Source organism: Dermochelys coriacea, chromosome 10 (genome assembly GCF_009764565.3).
Source record: "Dermochelys coriacea isolate rDerCor1 chromosome 10, rDerCor1.pri.v4, whole genome shotgun sequence".
NCBI classification, from domain to species: domain Eukaryota; kingdom Metazoa; phylum Chordata; order Testudines; family Dermochelyidae; genus Dermochelys; species Dermochelys coriacea.
The window spans coordinates 69,202,758-69,221,154 of record NC_050077.1 but is presented as its reverse complement, the minus strand read 5'-3'; the positions used below and the strand labels follow the sequence as shown (position 1 = coordinate 69,221,154).

Sequence of the window (18,397 nt, the reverse complement as noted above, 5' to 3'; positions counted from 1 at the left end):
AAGGCTTATCAATCGAAAATAAACCTACACAACAGTAAAGGCCTTGGCTAAAGTATAGTATAAAACTAACTAATAGGACATTTCTGCTTAGCATCTAAAATAAGACTTCTGTCCTATCATCTAAGATGGAGTGCAATAGAAATACATGCATGCATATCCATAGCTACTATAAAATCAGCTTTGTTGGAGAAAACAGCTAAGACAAGGAAAAACAGCTTCTCCAAGGTCCCATTTAAAGCAAGTAATTATTTGAGCCGAGAAACAATGCAATTCTTGGTTATTAAGCTGCAACTGTGATTCTGCAGTTATAAGGGGAACAAAAGAAATCCTGAGATCAATATGCACTAAGCAAAATTTAATGCACTCAAAGAAAGATTCCTTGGAAAGACTTTTGATGGCTCTTAGGCAGGTGGCTGTATGGAAAACAAGGTTACTACTTTTCAGAATGTATTTCAGATAATTAAGTGAAAGATTTATTAGTGCCCTTCTCTATTTTCCTTTATTCCTCAAACATGTCATATTACTCAATTTGAGAAGTACTGCTCACAGTTGTGTGTGTGGTGTCTGCAGATTGTGAGCTTACTTTTTTCAAGCCAAAATTATGTGATTTAAAATGTTGGCTGTACTTTAAACTGTAATATTTTACAGATCACAACTATTATTTATAAAGCCCTGGCAGTGTACTTAGCACTGTCTCAATACACAAGTAGATACAGTCCCTACCAGCCAGGAGCACACAATCAGTTGGAGCCAATCATATATTTCTGAATTGCCACTTCATTTCAACTGAAGATCTGGGTGTGCAGTGTTACACAAGATCAAGCTCCTAACAGGAAGAAAGATGCAAAGCTACTAAAATGCAAAGCTAGTTGCATTGGAATGCTTAAAATGAATTTGAATCAGGATAATTTACTTTCTGTCCCTATTCAAATCATTCATTATTACTCTAACCATTTGCACTATTATGATGTGGTCTCAAGTGAGGGATAAGCTCACACTGAGATGCGAGTTTAGGTAATGCCATTTTAAAAAGATAGAAGTCATTCTTGGTGACTGAACACAAGGTGCTGCCATTCAGAAGGTGATTAGAAAGTGAGCCCAGATTGAGACTATCAAGGCCAGCAATGATCAGGGACTTGACAGAGGTAAGCTCTTTACTGGAATAGTGAGGGGTAAGTGCGAACCCCATCACTGTCAGAATGCTCAAGAGTTGCCAAGTAGTTGGATGTTTACAGGGTAATCTCACTTTTGTTTCAGAATTTCTCTCTCTTGCTTGTTTATGATTCCTGTGAGTAACCCTGTAGCTCTGGCAGATGGTAACTTTGTGACATTAGTTACATAAACAACGAAGAGTCCTTGTGTCACCTTAGAGATGAACAAATTTATTTGGGCATGAGCTTTCGCGTGCTAGAACCCACTTCATCAGATGCATGGAGTGGAAAATACAGTAGCAGGTATATATATACATAGTACATGATAAGATGGGAATTGCCTTACCAGGTTGGGGGGGTCAGTCTAATGAGTTACATAATAATCTGGTAATTCTAGAGCATCTGCTAATGGCTTCTTGAGTAGCATCTACTGTGACCTCAAACAGAACCTCTCATTCTGCATTTCCAACCAAGAACAAAAGGGGAAAAGGTCTTGAAGTTCCAGCCACGAATTGGGCTCATTACACCCAAACACAAAATTGTAAAAGACCCACAAAGAAAAGCACTGTGTAAAATAAAGACAGAAGCTAGACAGTTCATTTTCTGTCTTTGCTTAACTGATTTGCAAGAGATTACTGTGTGGCTGGTTTTAGAAGTCTAAAATTGTAGCAGCCAATATCTTGCTTTATTGTGGTACACAACATACACACAATCGATCGAAATTTGAGATGTTAACAAAAAATGTTTCCAGTTTGTTTACAGGCATACATAAAATATTTTGCTCCCTTTCCTGGAGCACAGAACAAATCAGTCTTTCTGCAGTTTTATGTTTATTCTCAGATTAAAAACAAGAAAATGAAGAGCATTTTTCTACATGCTCATATATAATGCGGTTTATGCAATTACATTTTGACATGGTTCTATTTCCTGTTTATTCCACAGGAAGCAGGAGACCTGCTGCTACAAGGAAATAAAACAGTTATAACCCACAGTCTCTCTGCAACTTCTATAACACCAAGAGGTACTGAACACTCAGCTGCAGTGTCAACAGACAGAGAACAAGAGAGGAAAGCAAACCCAGGTAGGTATTTCATTCCATTTGCTTCAAAAGCAACCGCTATGAGTGCATAAAATATTTAGCAGGGTTAATGAGTTTTGCATTCATTTTAATTCCATCTTTAAAAAACAGATGGCAGCAAAACGGTAAATTACTGGGTGAACAGACAAATTTCTACACAATTGTGCATTAACTACCTCTGACTCGAAGTGTGAATGACACCAAAAGAAGATGAATGGATTGTCTCTTATTAAAGAGAATAAATGGTAATAGGCGTATAAGAATCACTAGTTGTTTTCAGATGATACTTTGTTTATTTGTTTATATTAAAAACTGAGTGTTACTGAATTTTATTTTTAGCATGTACCACGGGACATTTTTGATTTATCGTTTCAAAACTGAACAGCATGTAATATAGATAATTAATGTGAAGTACATGCACTGTTGATTCTGTTAGTGAAAAGGTAGCGAGTAGTATTTAAAATGGCAACACTTCCTGAGCAGTTATTCTTTTCATTGTACTGAAATAAATCATCATAAAAAACCCCCAAACCTTCACCACTGTCCTCTCTGCACCAATAGTCAGTAAGAGGTTTACTAAGTCTGTGATATATAAAAAATCCTACATCAAAGAGAAAATGGTATACACTAGAAAAGTGCACAGAACCATTTGGAGAGACATGCAGACACATCAATCAAAGAGAGGTCTCTGAGAGAGAATATTTAAAGACCACGTTTTAAAATGCAGAAAGGGAAGAATATCTTTTTTTATCTGCTGCGATACCAGCTAGTGCAATCTGCTGTAATTGAGATGACATAAATTTAGTCTTATATTTTAACATGATAGTGATGAGCATGCACAATGATTTCAGTGTCCCAGCATGTCAGGAGACAGCATTACCTGTAGAGATTACATGTCCCTTGAGGGAAGTGGCCATCCCCAAAGAGCCTGGGTTTGCAGCTAAATCCAGTATCAGCACAAGATGGCTTTTGCCACAATGAAGCAGAACTTTAGATTAAGAGTTGTAACCTTAAATAACCTGTTGGAGGCTTGAGTATAGAGAAGCCCACAGGCAGTGAAGCATCAGCAATGCATGGAAAGGGATATATGGAGGGAATTAAAAGAAAGCTTATGTATAATAATTGTTTCTACAACACAGGAAATCCAATCCCATCAATACAAAGGCCTGTACTTAGAAGACAACCATGGGTAGATTACAGTCTTGATACTACAGCAGAAGACCCTTGGGTTAGAATTTCTGATTGCATCAAAAGCTTGTTTAATCCTACTATGAGTGAAGAAAGCAGTCACTTAGAGTTGGACCCCAAGAACAACACAAATGAAGAAAATCAAAGACCCAGCTGTCCAGACGTAGTGCTGCAGAAATCAGAAGCAGAAGCAGATGGTTCAAAAGCACACAACTCAGATGAAAGTGACACTGGGAAAAGGGGCCCTCCAGTAGCACCTAAACCAGCCTGGTTTCGCCAAAGTCTAAAAGGTTTGAAGAAAGGAAATTCAGATATCAACACACGGGCAGATCAAAGTTCCATTGACCTCCAGAGTGTTTCTGGCAAAGAACGGGGTTCCAATATATCCCGGGCCTCACCCAGAGGATCATCAATAAAGCAGAGAATAAACTCCTTTGAAACTTTCAGTGCTCCTCAGTCACCTGAAAAAGGAAACAGAAAACGCAGCCCAAAGCCATCAGTCTGGAAAGAAAATTCTCCCAGCCCAAAGCCATCAGTCTGGAAAGAAAATTCTCCCAGCCCAAAGCCATCAGTCTGGAAAGAAAATTCTCCCAGTCCAAAAGAGCCAGAATCACCTGCAGTTCATTTAAACCAAGCCATTTATAATGAAGGTTCTGATAACAGTCAACTGCAATCAACTCCATCTGTGGTTACAGTCGAGACTCTCAGCCTACATAGCTCCTGCTCTCCCAAAGAGGCACTCGCTCCTAGTCCAAAGAGAAGCAACAGCACAAGTACTGAAATTTCCTTGGATTTACTATCTTCACAAGCCACTGAACTTCACTGTCCAGTAGCAAAAGCACAGAGCCAAAGAACACGAAGCTTCCCCCTTACTGCTAACCAGTCTTGTGAGATGATGAAGACAAATGATGAAAAATACAGCAAAATCTATTCCATCAGCAATCAAGTGTCATCTGCTTTAATGAAATCTTTGCTTTGCCTTCCTCAGTCACCGCTCTTTTCTGGGAACAATCCATGGAGCACATTGGAAGCATCATCTCAGCCCTCCGTAGAAGAGAATGGGACCCCTCCCTCATCTACAAGCGAGAGTGATCATTCAGACACTGGATTTTCCCTTAAGTAAGATATCATATTAAAGTTAACTTTTGCAAAGCAGTGCTGGTAAATAGACTAGCTTCTTCCCCTCACCACACACTGCACAAAACAATTTGTCTGTACCTCAGACAATTTAGATAGGAGTATAGGTTGCTTAGAGTGTAGACAGAGTTAACAACTCCTCAGAGGAATGTAAAGGATCAGCTGAATGCATTCTGCCATTAATAAAAACAGATTTTTAAGCTTTTATGCTGCCAGCTTCTTTGAGCCACAGAAAAATATCCCTAGGTTCTCCATGGTTTGGAGCCAGAAGAATGGACCCAATACTGCTAATCCTAATATTGAGGCAGTTTCAAGAATAAGTCCATATAGCTGCTCCTACCTCTTTATTTCAATGCTACCAATTTGCCAACATGTCAGGCCAAGTTCTGCTATTATATTAGCGCATTGGTGCATTGATGGTTTTTTTGGATCAGTAAAGGAGAAGGTCTGACTGCTGCTACACCAGATGAAGTAGCCAGCAGGGGTTCCATATCTTCCCCAAAACAATGCACTGCACCAGAGAGGTCTTGCCTCTTATAAGGATTTGTCCTGCTCAGGTTATCAACATTAGATTTTTTAATAACTGTTTTTTCCATAATACTTTATAAATATCTAACTAGGTGAGGAATCTAGAAAAGACTAGCTAAATAAACTAGAATTAAAATGTTGTGGAAGTTATTTTAAAAGCAGGATATGAACCTCCCAAACCTTGCCTCACGTTCTCCAAGGGTGTTCCAGTATGTAATACAAAATATATTGTACAGAAAATTTTTTAGTCTAGTCTCTGTTTTGCAGACATGCCTTCTGTGCTGCTAGTTTGATATGACAGTGTCATTAAATAAAGAGTGGGAGGCTATGTGCTTAATGGCTTTTGCAAAGGTTATAGTTTGTGATGAATTAATGTCGTGGGCCTTGGGGTTATGGTTTGGATAAGCATCTGCACTCTCAGGTACTTATCTGAACCTTTTGTAACTGCAAAAGTGGGATGGGTATTTCCTAGCTCAAATTTGAAACACAGTGAAAACAACCTCTCTCACAAGAGAGTGGTACTTTTGATACCCATTTCCAATCCCAGGTATAACTGGGAAGTCCAGAGTCACGTTAAAAAAGAAAAATAAAAGTTATCTGAACTTTTTTCCAATGCTATGGGAAGGTTCAATTTGAGCAGGGGGCAAAGACTCAAGAGAGTTCTTATTCCTTCATGTGAATGCTCACACAAGCATGTCATCACTGAGGCATGGGGTGACCTGACAGCAAGTGTGAAAAATCGGAACAGGGAGTGGGGGGTAATAGGTGTCTATATAAGACAAAGCCCCAAATATTGGGACTGTTCCTATAAAATCAGGACATCTAGTCACCCTACTGAGACAGCCCTGCCACCTCTTGGTATGTTACAGTAGATATTACTGGGAACAAATAAATAGAGATCTGAACCACTTGGCCCATTACCAGGTAAACTCTAGTATGATCAAAAGATGAAGATTCCAGAATTGCCTATTCTGTGCCATGGTGTGGAAGCTGCTATCACAAATTAATGTTTCTTTTTTCTTTTTTCAAAATGGGAAAGGCTTTCTGAACTGAGAGACTATACTGTGAGTTTAACAGACAGCAGGAAAGAGGAAGAGAAACAAGAACACTGTTCATCTCAAGCATCTGGTGTGTCCGGGCAGTCAGTCATCTCTCTGCTTTCCCCTGAAGAATTAAAGAAGCTTATAGAAGAAGTAAAATCACTAGATGAGGCTACCTTAAAGGTAAGTCCATTTTTCTGTACACACTATTCTCAAAGGTTTCAGAGTAGCAGCCGTGTTAGTCTGTATCCGCAAAAAGAAAAGGAGTACTTGTGGCACCTTAGAGACTAACAAATTTATTAGAGCATAAGCAGCTGTAGCTCACGAAAGCTTATGCTCTAATAAATTTGTTAGTCTCTAAGGTGCCACAAGTACTCCTTTTCTTTTTACTATTCTCAAAGACAGCCTAACTGAGGAGCGGATGCTACTGTTTAATCTTTACTATGTGAAATTTTTATGAACACACCAGTATCAATATGTAATAATAATGCTCAGTTCTTTCAGCCATAAATCTCACTTTACAAAGATGGCTAAGAATTATCAGCCTGATTTTACAGATGGGATAACTGAGGGCAAAGCCAACATTTTCAAAAGTTTGCACCAATTTTAGGTACACAATTAGAGATACCTTAAAGAGGCCTGATTTTCAGAGGCAGCCAACACCCATTTGACTCAAAGGAGTTGTGGGAGCTCAGAAGAGCTGAAAATCAGGCCTTAATTGTCTCAAGTTTGAGCAATCAATAGCAGTGGACATTTTTGAAGACTTTGGTCTAAATGTCTTAGTCAAGATCATCATAAACAGAGGAAGAGTGGCGAATAAAATCCAGGCATTCTCACTTTTAGTTCAGTGGCCTGTCAACCAAACTATGCATCCAGCTACTGAAAAGCACATTATTATGAGACAAGTGAAGATCAATTAATCAGTTTCTCTTAAGAAAAAGTGTTATACTTGAATCCTTAAGAACACTGTAGTATATGCTACTAAAAAAAGAAAAGGAGTACTTGTGGCACCTTAGAGACTAACAAATTTATTAGAGCATAAGCTTTCGTGAGCTACAGCTCACTTCATCGGATGCATTTGGTGTGTGTATATAAATCTCTCCTCTGTTTTTTCCACCAAATGCATCCGATGAAGTGAGCTGTAGCTCACGAAAGCTTATGCTCTAATAAATTTGTTAGTCTCTAAGGTGCCACAAGTACTCCTTTTCTTTTTGCGAATACAGACTAACACGGCTGCTACTCTGAAACCTACTAAAAAAAGATATTTTCCCTCATATTAACTGTAATCTAAAAGGGTAACAGACTGAAACAGCTCATTCCAGGCTATTGTTACAATTAAAATGTTAGCAAAATGTACATTAAAAATAGCAACCAGGCTTAGAAGTAATTTTTGAGCCACAGACCATTATTCATTGAGTAGGATGAGTTGTAGATAACAAAAGTTTTTCCTCTCAGAGTTAGAAGACCATGTTCATAACTCTCACCATTGAGCCAATAATATTTTCTATTTCTATTTCAGTAGTGATCAGTGATCTTTAGAGCACATTCACTGAAGCAGCAAAACTTTTAGACACAAACTCATTCATAAGATATGATACCAAGGTGAAGTTAGCCCATTAAATAAAAACAAATACAGAGTTTGTCTTAGCCATCTAAGTTCCACTGCGGAATACACAGTGGATACAGGAGAAAATATACAGTTCTTCTAGTAATCTTGAATTATATTAGGATGTATCTGAAATTATTTTATTTTTCTGTGTTTAGCAATTTGATGATATTCAGGTTACAATTTTGCATAAAGAAGAAGATGCTGGTCTTGGATTCAGCCTGGCAGGAGGAATCGATCTAGAAAACAAAGTTGTTACTGTAAGTAGCATCACTCTCATAAAATAAGCACATAAAATCTCCCACAATAAGCATTCAGTCTAAAAAAAAGGTGGCAGAAAAAATGGAATGGGTTGAAAAGAGAACGTCAAAAATGGAAAAGGTTTGGAAGCTAAAACCTATGAGGACAGATTAAAGAACTGGGCAAGTTCAAGGCTAGAGAAAATAAGAATATGGTGGGAATGGTAACAGTCTATACACAAGGAAATATTAGAAAATTAGAGCTGGCCAATGTAGTTTCAACTGCAAAATCTTCTCTCTCTCTCATAAAAAAGGGGTTTCATCAAAAATTAACACTTTCTGCAGAAAAATATTTCAAATGGAAAATTTTGAAACAAAATTTGAATTTTGAATTGAGGTTATGTCATTTCATTTCGGTTTTCAAATTTTTTTCTTCAGAGTTTTGGGTTGTCCCCTTTTTGTCACCTTATGCAAACAAACAAACAATATCTAGGTTGTTTTACTTTTCCTGTTCCTACTCTGGAACTTTTTGAACTTTGAAAAAGTTACAGTGACAAAAAGAAAAATGGAATTAATTTTGCCACTCCAATTTTTCAGAACTTCCTTTTTAAAAAATGTAGCTCCTTAACAGTACCCAGCAACCCTACATAAGCAGCATAGGGCAGGAAATGGAAAAGAATATGAATATCTAAATGGAAATTTATGGTTGCAGAAGATAATTAGCAAACTGGAATGGAATGTTGCCAGAAAACTGGGATTAACATGCCTATTTTAAGTGCAATGGGATATTTAATCATCAGTAGTGATCAAGGCCTTCAGGAGCACAATATCTACTGCAGCATAGATTTAGCATGGACTCAGAGGAAGATGGTCACCTACTAAATAACCAATCCCTCTTTTCAGACTCCTAACTCTCTCTCTCTCTCTCTCTTTAAGTCAATGGTGCAGGTTTAGGACAAGATGACTGACCTGGTTAGACTCTGTGAAATCTGATGGTTGATAGCATAAGGTGGTACCAGCTACAAGCCATCCAGTATCTCCTGCATCTTAATAGGCTTCTACCACAACAGTTACAATACATGATCCTTAAAAATCAGCTTTCTTTCTTGCTAAGAAATGAAAATGTGTCACATTTAAACTTTACTAACTGTGAGATTTAGTCACGTCTTCTTTTTTTTTGTGGTGGTTGGGGTCTCTAATAGGTTCACAGAGTATTTCCTAATGGACTAGCATCTCAGGAAGGAACTATCCAGAAAGGAGATGAAGTCTTATCCATTAATGGAAAGTCTCTTAAAGGTGCCACTCACAATGATGCCTTGGCAATCATGCGCCAGGCTCGACCACTAAGGCAAGCTGTCGTAGTGACTAAAAAAGCTAAAGAGGAAGAAAAAAGTCTTAATGTTTCAGTTGACTCTACTACGTATTCTACAGAAAGTGAAACCTCAACAGAAGCTAGTGAGTACTTTAATCCTGCATTAAATCACATCCACTACCTATCTAGATATTTATATACCTCCCTGTTCTCACCACCACAGAATCCTTGCCCTTTACAAAGGGTTGCATGGGATTTATCTAGACAAATATTGGAGTTGTGATTAAAAGTTGTACAACTGTTTAAAAATCCGGGAAGTCGGCTTTAAACAACCTGTTACTCAGTTGATACTGCTCTCTGCTGTCCTAAGTCCCAGTCCTGCAAAATCTATCAGCCGGATCAGGATTCTAGGTGTATATATAAATAATCATTATGAAATTACAGATTGAAATCTATGCAGTCTTCAGTATAAATCAGAGTTGCAACTTTGTAACATAAAATATTGACAATTTCATGCAAAACAACATATGCTATTTTATTTTGTATAATTATGTGGTAGATGCTGATTTGGGGCTCGGCTGCGTATGAACAAAAAATCAATTAATATTGGTGGGGGAAAGGTATGCTGGAAAAATGCAATAATAAAGATATTATAAATCTGTTAGTTTTACTAAGAAGTTATATATACACGTTACATAATTCACTAAACTACACCAAAAAGCAAGATTCCTCAAAATGAGGTTCTGAAAAAATTCAGATAATGTCCAGCATAGTTAACAGGACTAACTGTATGTATAATGGCTACTCATGTGAGTAGTAATGAACTTTCATTTCAAGCCCCTAAAAGTTCCTGTGTTGTGAAAAATATTTTATTTGAAAGGATACTTTCTTCAGATTACCTAAATCATACTCTGGCCTCCAACACACCAGCTGGCTATATTCAAAACATATGGAGGACATACAGTTTTGTAGAATCATCTTTGTTCTTAGGATTTCTTTTTCAGAAGTCAGAGTTTTGTAATCATATTTACATACCCCAAATAAACATTACTGGCTGTTTAGGTAATATTAGTTTTAATATTACCATCAGGTCACTTGTACTGAACACTTAATTTTGGAATATATACAGTATGTGGAAATGTTAATGTGTCTCTAGCATGTTTATGTAATTCAAGAAAATGCCGTTTATATTAAATCCAACCTTTTCATTAGGCTCAGATTTCAATACATAAAAGATACATCCCCCTCCCCCGCCATAACCTTCTGTAGGAGCAATTAACTTTACGGTGACCAAAAAGATGAAGCAAATTGTCATTTTCTGCCTTGTTTTGCTCTATCATTTACATGCCTATACAAAATTGAACAAACAAAAACTCATTCTTTGTTCAGATGTTCTCACTTTTCAGAATATTTTGTACCCCCTCCGATACCATTCTATTCCTTTCCAGCAACTGAAGACACAATCTGCACTGTAACTCTGGAAAAGACACCTGTTGGCTTAGGATTCAGTCTGGAAGGAGGGAAAGGCTCCATCCATGGAGATAAACCCATCATCATCAACAGGATTTTTAAAGGTAGAGGTGTTTAAACACACTCTCTCTCTCTTTTATATATATATATTATACACACACACTCACAGTCAGATCCTCAGCTGCAGTAAACTGGAGTAGTTCCATTGACTGATCTTTACCAGATGAGGATCCAGCCCAGGATAATTTTTATTGAAACTGCAGCATTACATTTTTTTGTGCAGGATGAATTCCTTGCTCTGGAATTAGACCAGACGCATTTTATACCATTTATACAGAAACACACTTCTTTTTTTGCATGGAAATGGCAACATTTACAAGTTAGCAGAAAGGTCTGAAATCCATTTGAGGCCTTCCAAAGACGCAGAGTGCGCTTTTGCTATACCTCCTGGAAATGAAAAGAGGGGGCACTTGTCCACAATATGTTCAGTGGTTTAGAGATCGCTGCATTTGCACTGTGGCAAATACTTGATTCTCCCATTTGTGCATCAGATGTGCACATCTTCCATGTAATATCCTAGTACAGCTATCCATAATTACAACAACAACAAAGATTTCTCCACACAGAAGAACTTAAGTAAATTCATTCTCTCCCCACAGGAATTGCACCAGAACAGAGCAACACTGTTCAGCCTGGTGATGAGCTACTGCAAGTGCACACAACTGTTATGCAAGGACTCACCCGTTTTGAAGCTTGGAATATCATCAAGGCATTACCTGATGGGCCCATCACTGCTGTCATCAAGAGGAAAAATCCAAGTTCTGTTACCACCACATCATCTGAAACTTTGCAAGGAGAAGTATGAAACTGCTGCCAGTATTAAAACAAACCCACCCATAACACTTCATTACTTAAAGCCATTTACCAACACAGCACCAATATTGTGAAAGTGGAGATAAGCATGTAGCAAGTTTTACAGGTCTCTTTGCAATCTCAAAGCAAGTTGTCCAGAATAAGAGAAGGATATACAATTCCTTTTACAATATTCATAAGCAGCTGTTGCAAATTGTAGAATGCTAAAAAAAGGTCTTAATATAATGAGTGTAATAAAATGTGTGAAAATTGCAGTACTCTCTATCCTATGTAAATCCATTTGATGGTGTCACAGACTACTGTGCAAAGTTAATTTAACCACCAAATTTAATGAAAATTAGAAACAGGCCAAAACCGTAGGGCAGAGTCTCAGTCCTGCTCCAGAGACTGACCACAAACCCTAGCTGGGGACTGCATAACAGTGGGTGCAGAATAGAAATGGTTGGCTCCTAAATCTCCCTCCCCATAGCTTCCAGCACATGGACAGCAATCATTTGCTTAGTGGCCAAGCAGCTCTGAAGCCTGGAGTTGTGACTGGTTCCCTGCAACGCCCCCACCCCTAAATCGGACAGAGTAGAGAATCAAGCTAATATAGATGCAAATCTCATTTGCCTGAGTGGGAAATTAAGCACATGCATCTGAAGAACATTGTATCACAGCACAGTATTTACTATGAAACAAGAATCTGAAAAGCCCTCACAATGCCCAGGCATTGTGTTGTGAATTAAAAATATCCTAAGTGCAGGGCTGAGAATTTTGAAAGGCATTCAGGGATTTCTCTGCTCAGCGCTGCAATGCCTAAATGATGCAGGAGCCTCAGTCATCAAAAGTCACTTAGCAGCCTACATTTCATTACAAGTCAATGGGTCCCTAAGTGTCGAAGTCACCTCTGAAAATGAGACTTGGGCTCCTAAGTCACTTAGGCCTTGCAACACTCAGCAAAGCAATACCTAAATGCTTTTAAAAATCTGGGCCAGAGCAACAAGGACATTTAGACCTGAACCTGGTTATCTGAATATATAGTTTGTGTAATTTTTAACATCACTACATTAGTATTTAAAATGAAAATATCAATGATTGCTTATGGGATTTAAGGCTTGTTGAGCCAGTTGGTGACTGGAAATACTAAATACCTTGGGGACAGATCTGGCATTGATGGTTACACAAGGCATGCCATTGCTTCAAATGGAGAGTGCTGTGTAAACATTGATAGCGTACTACAGAATCTTTGTCAGGGTTTGTACGTATACCCAAAAATTGACCAGTCTTCAATACCTACTAGTACAGTGCCCTGGAAGATATTACCTCCTTGATCTTCTCTATATATTTCTATCACTTACAATAGAATTTAAACGAACAAAAAGTTAATGCAACCATAACTTATTTACTTAATTTATTATTGTGCTAAAACTAAAAGACAAGAGGGGAACAAATTCTGTGATTCATGCTAGTTCATATACAGTAAATGAATGTATGACCAATACGAATGACCAAAAAACAAAACAAAACCCCTAAGAGCATCAGAATCCATGGTTCAACAGACCAATTATTTCCCCCCATTTGTTTAAAGAGATGTTGCTGAAAGCAGCACCAACCACGGATTGTTCCACTGTTACCACTGCTAGTAGAATTTTAAGAGGTTTTGTTATTTTTAAAATATGCAATGGCCTTAAACACGGAGACAAGTTTTTGCATATGTCGGCCCCAAGTTTTCAAAATAAGTCTCTTATTGTGTACATGCACCTAACACTGCATTATCACTAGGATTTGTATTATCAGAGCACCCAGGATCCCCAGTCATGGACCAGGGTCTTATCAGAAAGATGCTGTATAAACAGAACAAAAGGACAGTCCTTGCTCCAAAGAGTTGTCTTATGAGAGATTAAAGTTGCTGCTTAGTTTGGTCAAGACAATGCCTCTTTGCCTTTTGGTCTTCTCAGACCTGCTTTGTTAATATAGGGACATAACATTAAGATCATTGATTATTACATACCATAGTGTTAATCCTAAAGGGCAAAAGCAATTGTTATTCTTTAATCAACAGCCAAAAGAAATATTGTAGCAATAGGCGATGTGAAGATAAGCAATACAAGAGTCTAGTCAAGTCATGATTTCCTTTTTTTTGCACAGTACATATTTTACAATTTCCTGTTTAGCGCCCTCTCTCTCTCTCCCCAAATGTGAAATCTCATCTGGTTAGCCACTTCTAAGTAAATATCATTTCCGCAGTGTGTATACAGGAGGATCAACATTTTTAAAGCAGCTGTCCATACAGATCAGTGGTTCTCAACCAGGAGTATGCGTATTCCTAAGGGAATACAGAGGTCTTCTAGGGCAGGGGTGGGCAAACTTTTTGGCCTGATGGCCACATCAGGGTTGCAAAACGGTATGGAGGGCTGGGTAGGGAAGGCTGTGCCTCCCCAAACAGCCTGGCCCCTGACCCCTATTCCTGCCCCGACTGCACCCCTCAGAACCCCTGACCCATCCAACACCCCCTGCTCCTTATCCCCTAACCGCCCCTCCCGGGACCCCACCCCAACCACACACCCCCTGTCCCTGTCTCCTGACCCCACCCCCGAACCTCCACCCCATCCAACCGCCCTCTGTCCCCTAATTGCACCGCAGGACCTCCCGCCCCTTTCCATCCCCCCCCAAGCCGCTCAGAGAAACAGGACAGGCTTATTAGAAAGCCGGGGAGGTGGGCGGGCACAAGCCGCACTGCCTGTGCGGCGGTGTAGCTGCGGGGGAGGGGGGACAGCAGGGAAGGGCCTCCTCGGCTGGGAGCTCAGGGGCCGGGCAGGACAGTCCCGCGGGCCACATCTGGCCCGCGGGCTGTAGTTTGCCCACCTCTGTTCTAGGGGGGACATCAACTTATCTAGATATTTGCCTAATTTTACAACAGGCTACACAAAAAGCACTAGCAAAGTCAGTACAAAATAAAATTTCATACAGTGATTTGTTTATACTGCTCTAGATACTATACACTGAAATGTAAGTACAATATTTATATTCCAATTGATTTATTTTACAATTATATGGTAAAAATGAAAAAGCCGTTTTTCAGTAATAGTGAGCTGTGACACTTCTGTATTTTTGTTTGTTTTGTAAACAAGTAGTTTTTAAGTGAGGTAAAACTCAGGGGTACGTAAGACAAATCAGATTCCTGTACAGGAGTCTGGAAAGGTTGAGAGCCACTGATACAAGTAACACGAAAAATCTGAATCAGTGGTCACTTTAGCAGCTGTACAGTGAAGCAGGCCCTGAGCTCTTTAGTTCTGTTCTGGCTCAAGTCTGCAAAAGCCAGGTCAAACTCTTTTTGTGGGTTTTCACAGCCTTGCTCAGAAAGCCTGAGAGATTGTATTAGATAACAGTCCTTGTACAGGGTGGCCTGAACTAGCATCATCTTTAGTCATTAACAAAAAAAATCATCCAAAACTTGAACCAAGCTTTTCAAAGGTTGTAATAATTTCTGATCACCTGTCTGCTCCTCCCTCTCCTGGCTACCAGTCTTTTAGGTTTCTGAACTTCTGCATTTCCTGGTTCTGGCAGAGACCAGAAGCAGGAATGCCAATGTCCCATGTAAAACCGAAGTGTCTCCCAGTATTCCAGTCTCCCCCAAAAGCAGGAAGTCCCAGAAATCTTACAAGACAGCCAGTACTTACAAATTTCCAGCCTACTTTGGCAGAATAGAGGGCTCATGGAGCAGTCCTGTGATGGGCTGAACACCCTCAGATCCTATTGAACCGAGTGTGCTCAGCACCTCACAGGACTGATCCTTTAAATTATTCAGATTCTGGTTCTGTCCATCTGAGTAATATTTACTCATGTGTAATGCCATTGACCTCAAAAGGACTACAGGTATGAGTGAAGGTGGTTGGATCAGGCCTAAGGTTTAGATAAACCCTTGATCTTTTGGGTACTTAAAAAACACAAGGCCCTCACCCTGCAAAGACTTACACACATGCTTAACTTTATGCACAGTGAGAGGTCAGTAGGACTACTCAAGGTGTGTAAAGTTAAGCACGAACATAAGCCTTTGCAGCACAGGGTCCCAAACCTCTCTCTCACAGAAGCACTTGTCATTCTTCATAGTTGCACTATGCAGCAGTCTAAGTTAAAAACAAACAAACAAACAAAAAAACCAGGACTAGACAACAGCTGAAGGGCTCAATCCTGCAAAATGCTGGGTACCCACCCCCATCACTAAAATATCTACCTCATCCTGCAGCCATCTCCATAGTGTCTGAGCAGCTACGGGCATTCCCAACCTCACAGATTTGGCCTAAAGCCCCAAGAGAGCACAGAGCGATCTTGAAAGGTGCAGAGCTCCTTTAAGTCTCATTGGCAATGGGAGTTGAGGGGACACTATGACAGAGTTAAAGGATAATTCAGAAGAACAAAAATGTGAAACAGAAAATATTTTATTTAATTTGCAACACACACTGGCAAGTTTTAAAAATCTCAGTCACAAAAGAAACTAAATTTAACCCTCCTTCCCTAAAATTCTATTACATACATTAAAAACTACAGTGGAAATATTTGTACACAAATGTCCCACAAACCACAACACATGAACAGAAATTTAAATGTATTAACATAATTAAATACATAATAAAGTAAAAGCATTACAATTGCAACCTGATTTACATGTTTCCAACTCCACAATCACAAATGATCATTTTTTCTTTTGTAAAAGGATAAATGAATAGTATGCTGTTTATAATAACTTCTGACATTACCTAAGTAACCAAATACATAAATATCTTTGAAGACTGCACACATCACTGTATTTTACATAAATAGCTGATTTCCTAAAATATGCCCTGAGGTGTGTCCATCTTGGAGAAGGAAACAAGAATGTCTTACTTTTATGAACAAGTCAGTCAAGATTAGTCCGTAACACTTTACAGAAAGGACGATTCACGAGTTCACAACACTTTCAACAACATATTGGAAAATTGTTCAAATGCATGATCATTTCAAATGCAGTTAGAAAAATGACAAGTAAAATGCTTCAATACATCTCTTTATTTATTGCCATTATGTCAGTGCAGTTTGGTTTCTGACAATTTGTAAATCAGAATTTTTTGGTAGAAAGGGGATGATGGGAGAGGACAAGGCCCAGAGATCTGTGAATTGGTTGAGGATATTCGGCCCTGATTCAGCATAACACCTAAGTATATGCTTAACATTAGCACTGAACTCAGCTGAACTTCAGTGCATGCTGAATCAGGCCCTTATAGTCTAGAATGATTGGGTCCATAGGTTCTCACCTACCCAATTTATTGTGGTCTATCCCATTTTTGGGGTTGGTCCCAATGTAATATCTCAAACTATATTGATGTCAGTAGCAAAGGAGCTAGCTCTCCCCCTTCAGAAAGGAACATTGTTTCATATGGGTCATTAGGTAGAATCTGAGATATAACAGGGCTCCCTTGGATCTCACTTATACTGGTGGAACTTCATTGACTTCAGCAGAGCTGCTCCTGGTTTTACTCCTGGGGGAATTCTGCACCACTGCGTACAATTCATGTCCCCTGGAGATTTCTTTGCTTCCCTGCAGAAAAATGACTTTCTGACAGGAAAGCAAAGGGAAGCTGCAAGAGTGGTCACACACCCTTCCCTAGCAGTGCAGGCACATCACTTCAGGCACCCGGAGCAGTTCGTGGAGAGGTAAATCACTATAGTGGCTCTTACCCTGAACCAGGATTAGCTGCAAGACCCACCCCCAGAAACCTTCCCTGGCTGTAGGAAGCTCAGCATCCTCTCCTGCTTCCTACCTGCATCACTCCGCAGCCGCAGGGGAGGGGTCGCTGTACAGGCAACTGCTCCCGTCTGCCCAGCCTCCTGCATCAAACCCCCCATACTCAGACACTGCCCCCCAAGCCTCACCCCGTACACCCAGATGCCCCAGAACCCTCCATACCCGAACCTCACCCCGCTGAATCTAAACCCCTGCATCCAGACCCCCATTTCTGCACCCAGACCACCCCCTGCAACTGAATCTCCCTGATGAGCCCACCACACCGACCTCCACCCCACTGAACCCCAGCTAGCTGTACCTGGATCCCCAAGCCCCACTCCTCCAACACCCAGACTCCCCCCCCACTGAGTCCCCACACCCAGACCCGCTGCTGAGCCCCAACCACCTTCACTTGGAACCCTCTGCAGAGTCCCATTGCCCCTGCACCTGGAACCACCTGCGCATCTACCAATGTGATATATGCCATCATGTGCCAGCAATGCCCCTCTGCCATGTACATTGGTCAAACTGGACAGTCTCTACGTAAAAGAATAAATGGACACAAATCAGACGTCAAGAATTATAACATTCAAAAACCAATTGGAGAACACTTCAATCTCTCTGGTCACTCGATTACAGACCTGAGGTGGCTATTCTTCAACAAAAAAAACTTCAGAAACAGACTCCAACGAGAGACTGCAGAATTGGAATTAATTTGCAAACTGGATACAATTAACTTAGGCTTGAATAGAGACTGGGAATGGATGAGTCATTACACAAAGTAAAACTATTTCCCCATGTTATTTCTCTCCCCCACCCCACCGTTCCTCAGATGTTCTTGTTAACTGCTGGAAATAGCCTACCTTGCTTGTCACCATAAAAGGTTTTCTTCCTCCCCCACCCCACACCTGCTGGTAATGGCTCATCTTAAGCGATCACTCTCCTTACAGTGTGTATGATAAAACCCATTGTTTCATGTTCTCTGTGTGTGTGTATATAAATCTCCCCACCAAATACCATTTGGTGTATTTT

General features: G+C 39.8%; 1 protein-coding gene across 1 annotated transcript in view; it reads left to right on the top strand.

The window, feature by feature from the left end:
• Positions 1-11,914, top strand: part of IL16 (interleukin 16) — a 49,041-nt gene extending 37,127 nt beyond the window's left edge. Inside the window, exons 12-18 of the mRNA XM_043493619.1 lie at positions 2,094-2,232; positions 3,369-4,536; positions 6,122-6,305; positions 7,887-7,988; positions 9,170-9,422; positions 10,728-10,853; positions 11,409-11,914. Of these exons, the coding sequence (XP_043349554.1) occupies positions 2,094-2,232; positions 3,369-4,536; positions 6,122-6,305; positions 7,887-7,988; positions 9,170-9,422; positions 10,728-10,853; positions 11,409-11,614 (2,178 nt within the window). The 3' untranslated portion in view covers positions 11,615-11,914. The remainder of the gene's footprint in view (positions 1-2,093; positions 2,233-3,368; positions 4,537-6,121; positions 6,306-7,886; positions 7,989-9,169; positions 9,423-10,727; positions 10,854-11,408) is intronic.
• Positions 11,915-18,397: the final 6,483 nt, after the last annotated feature.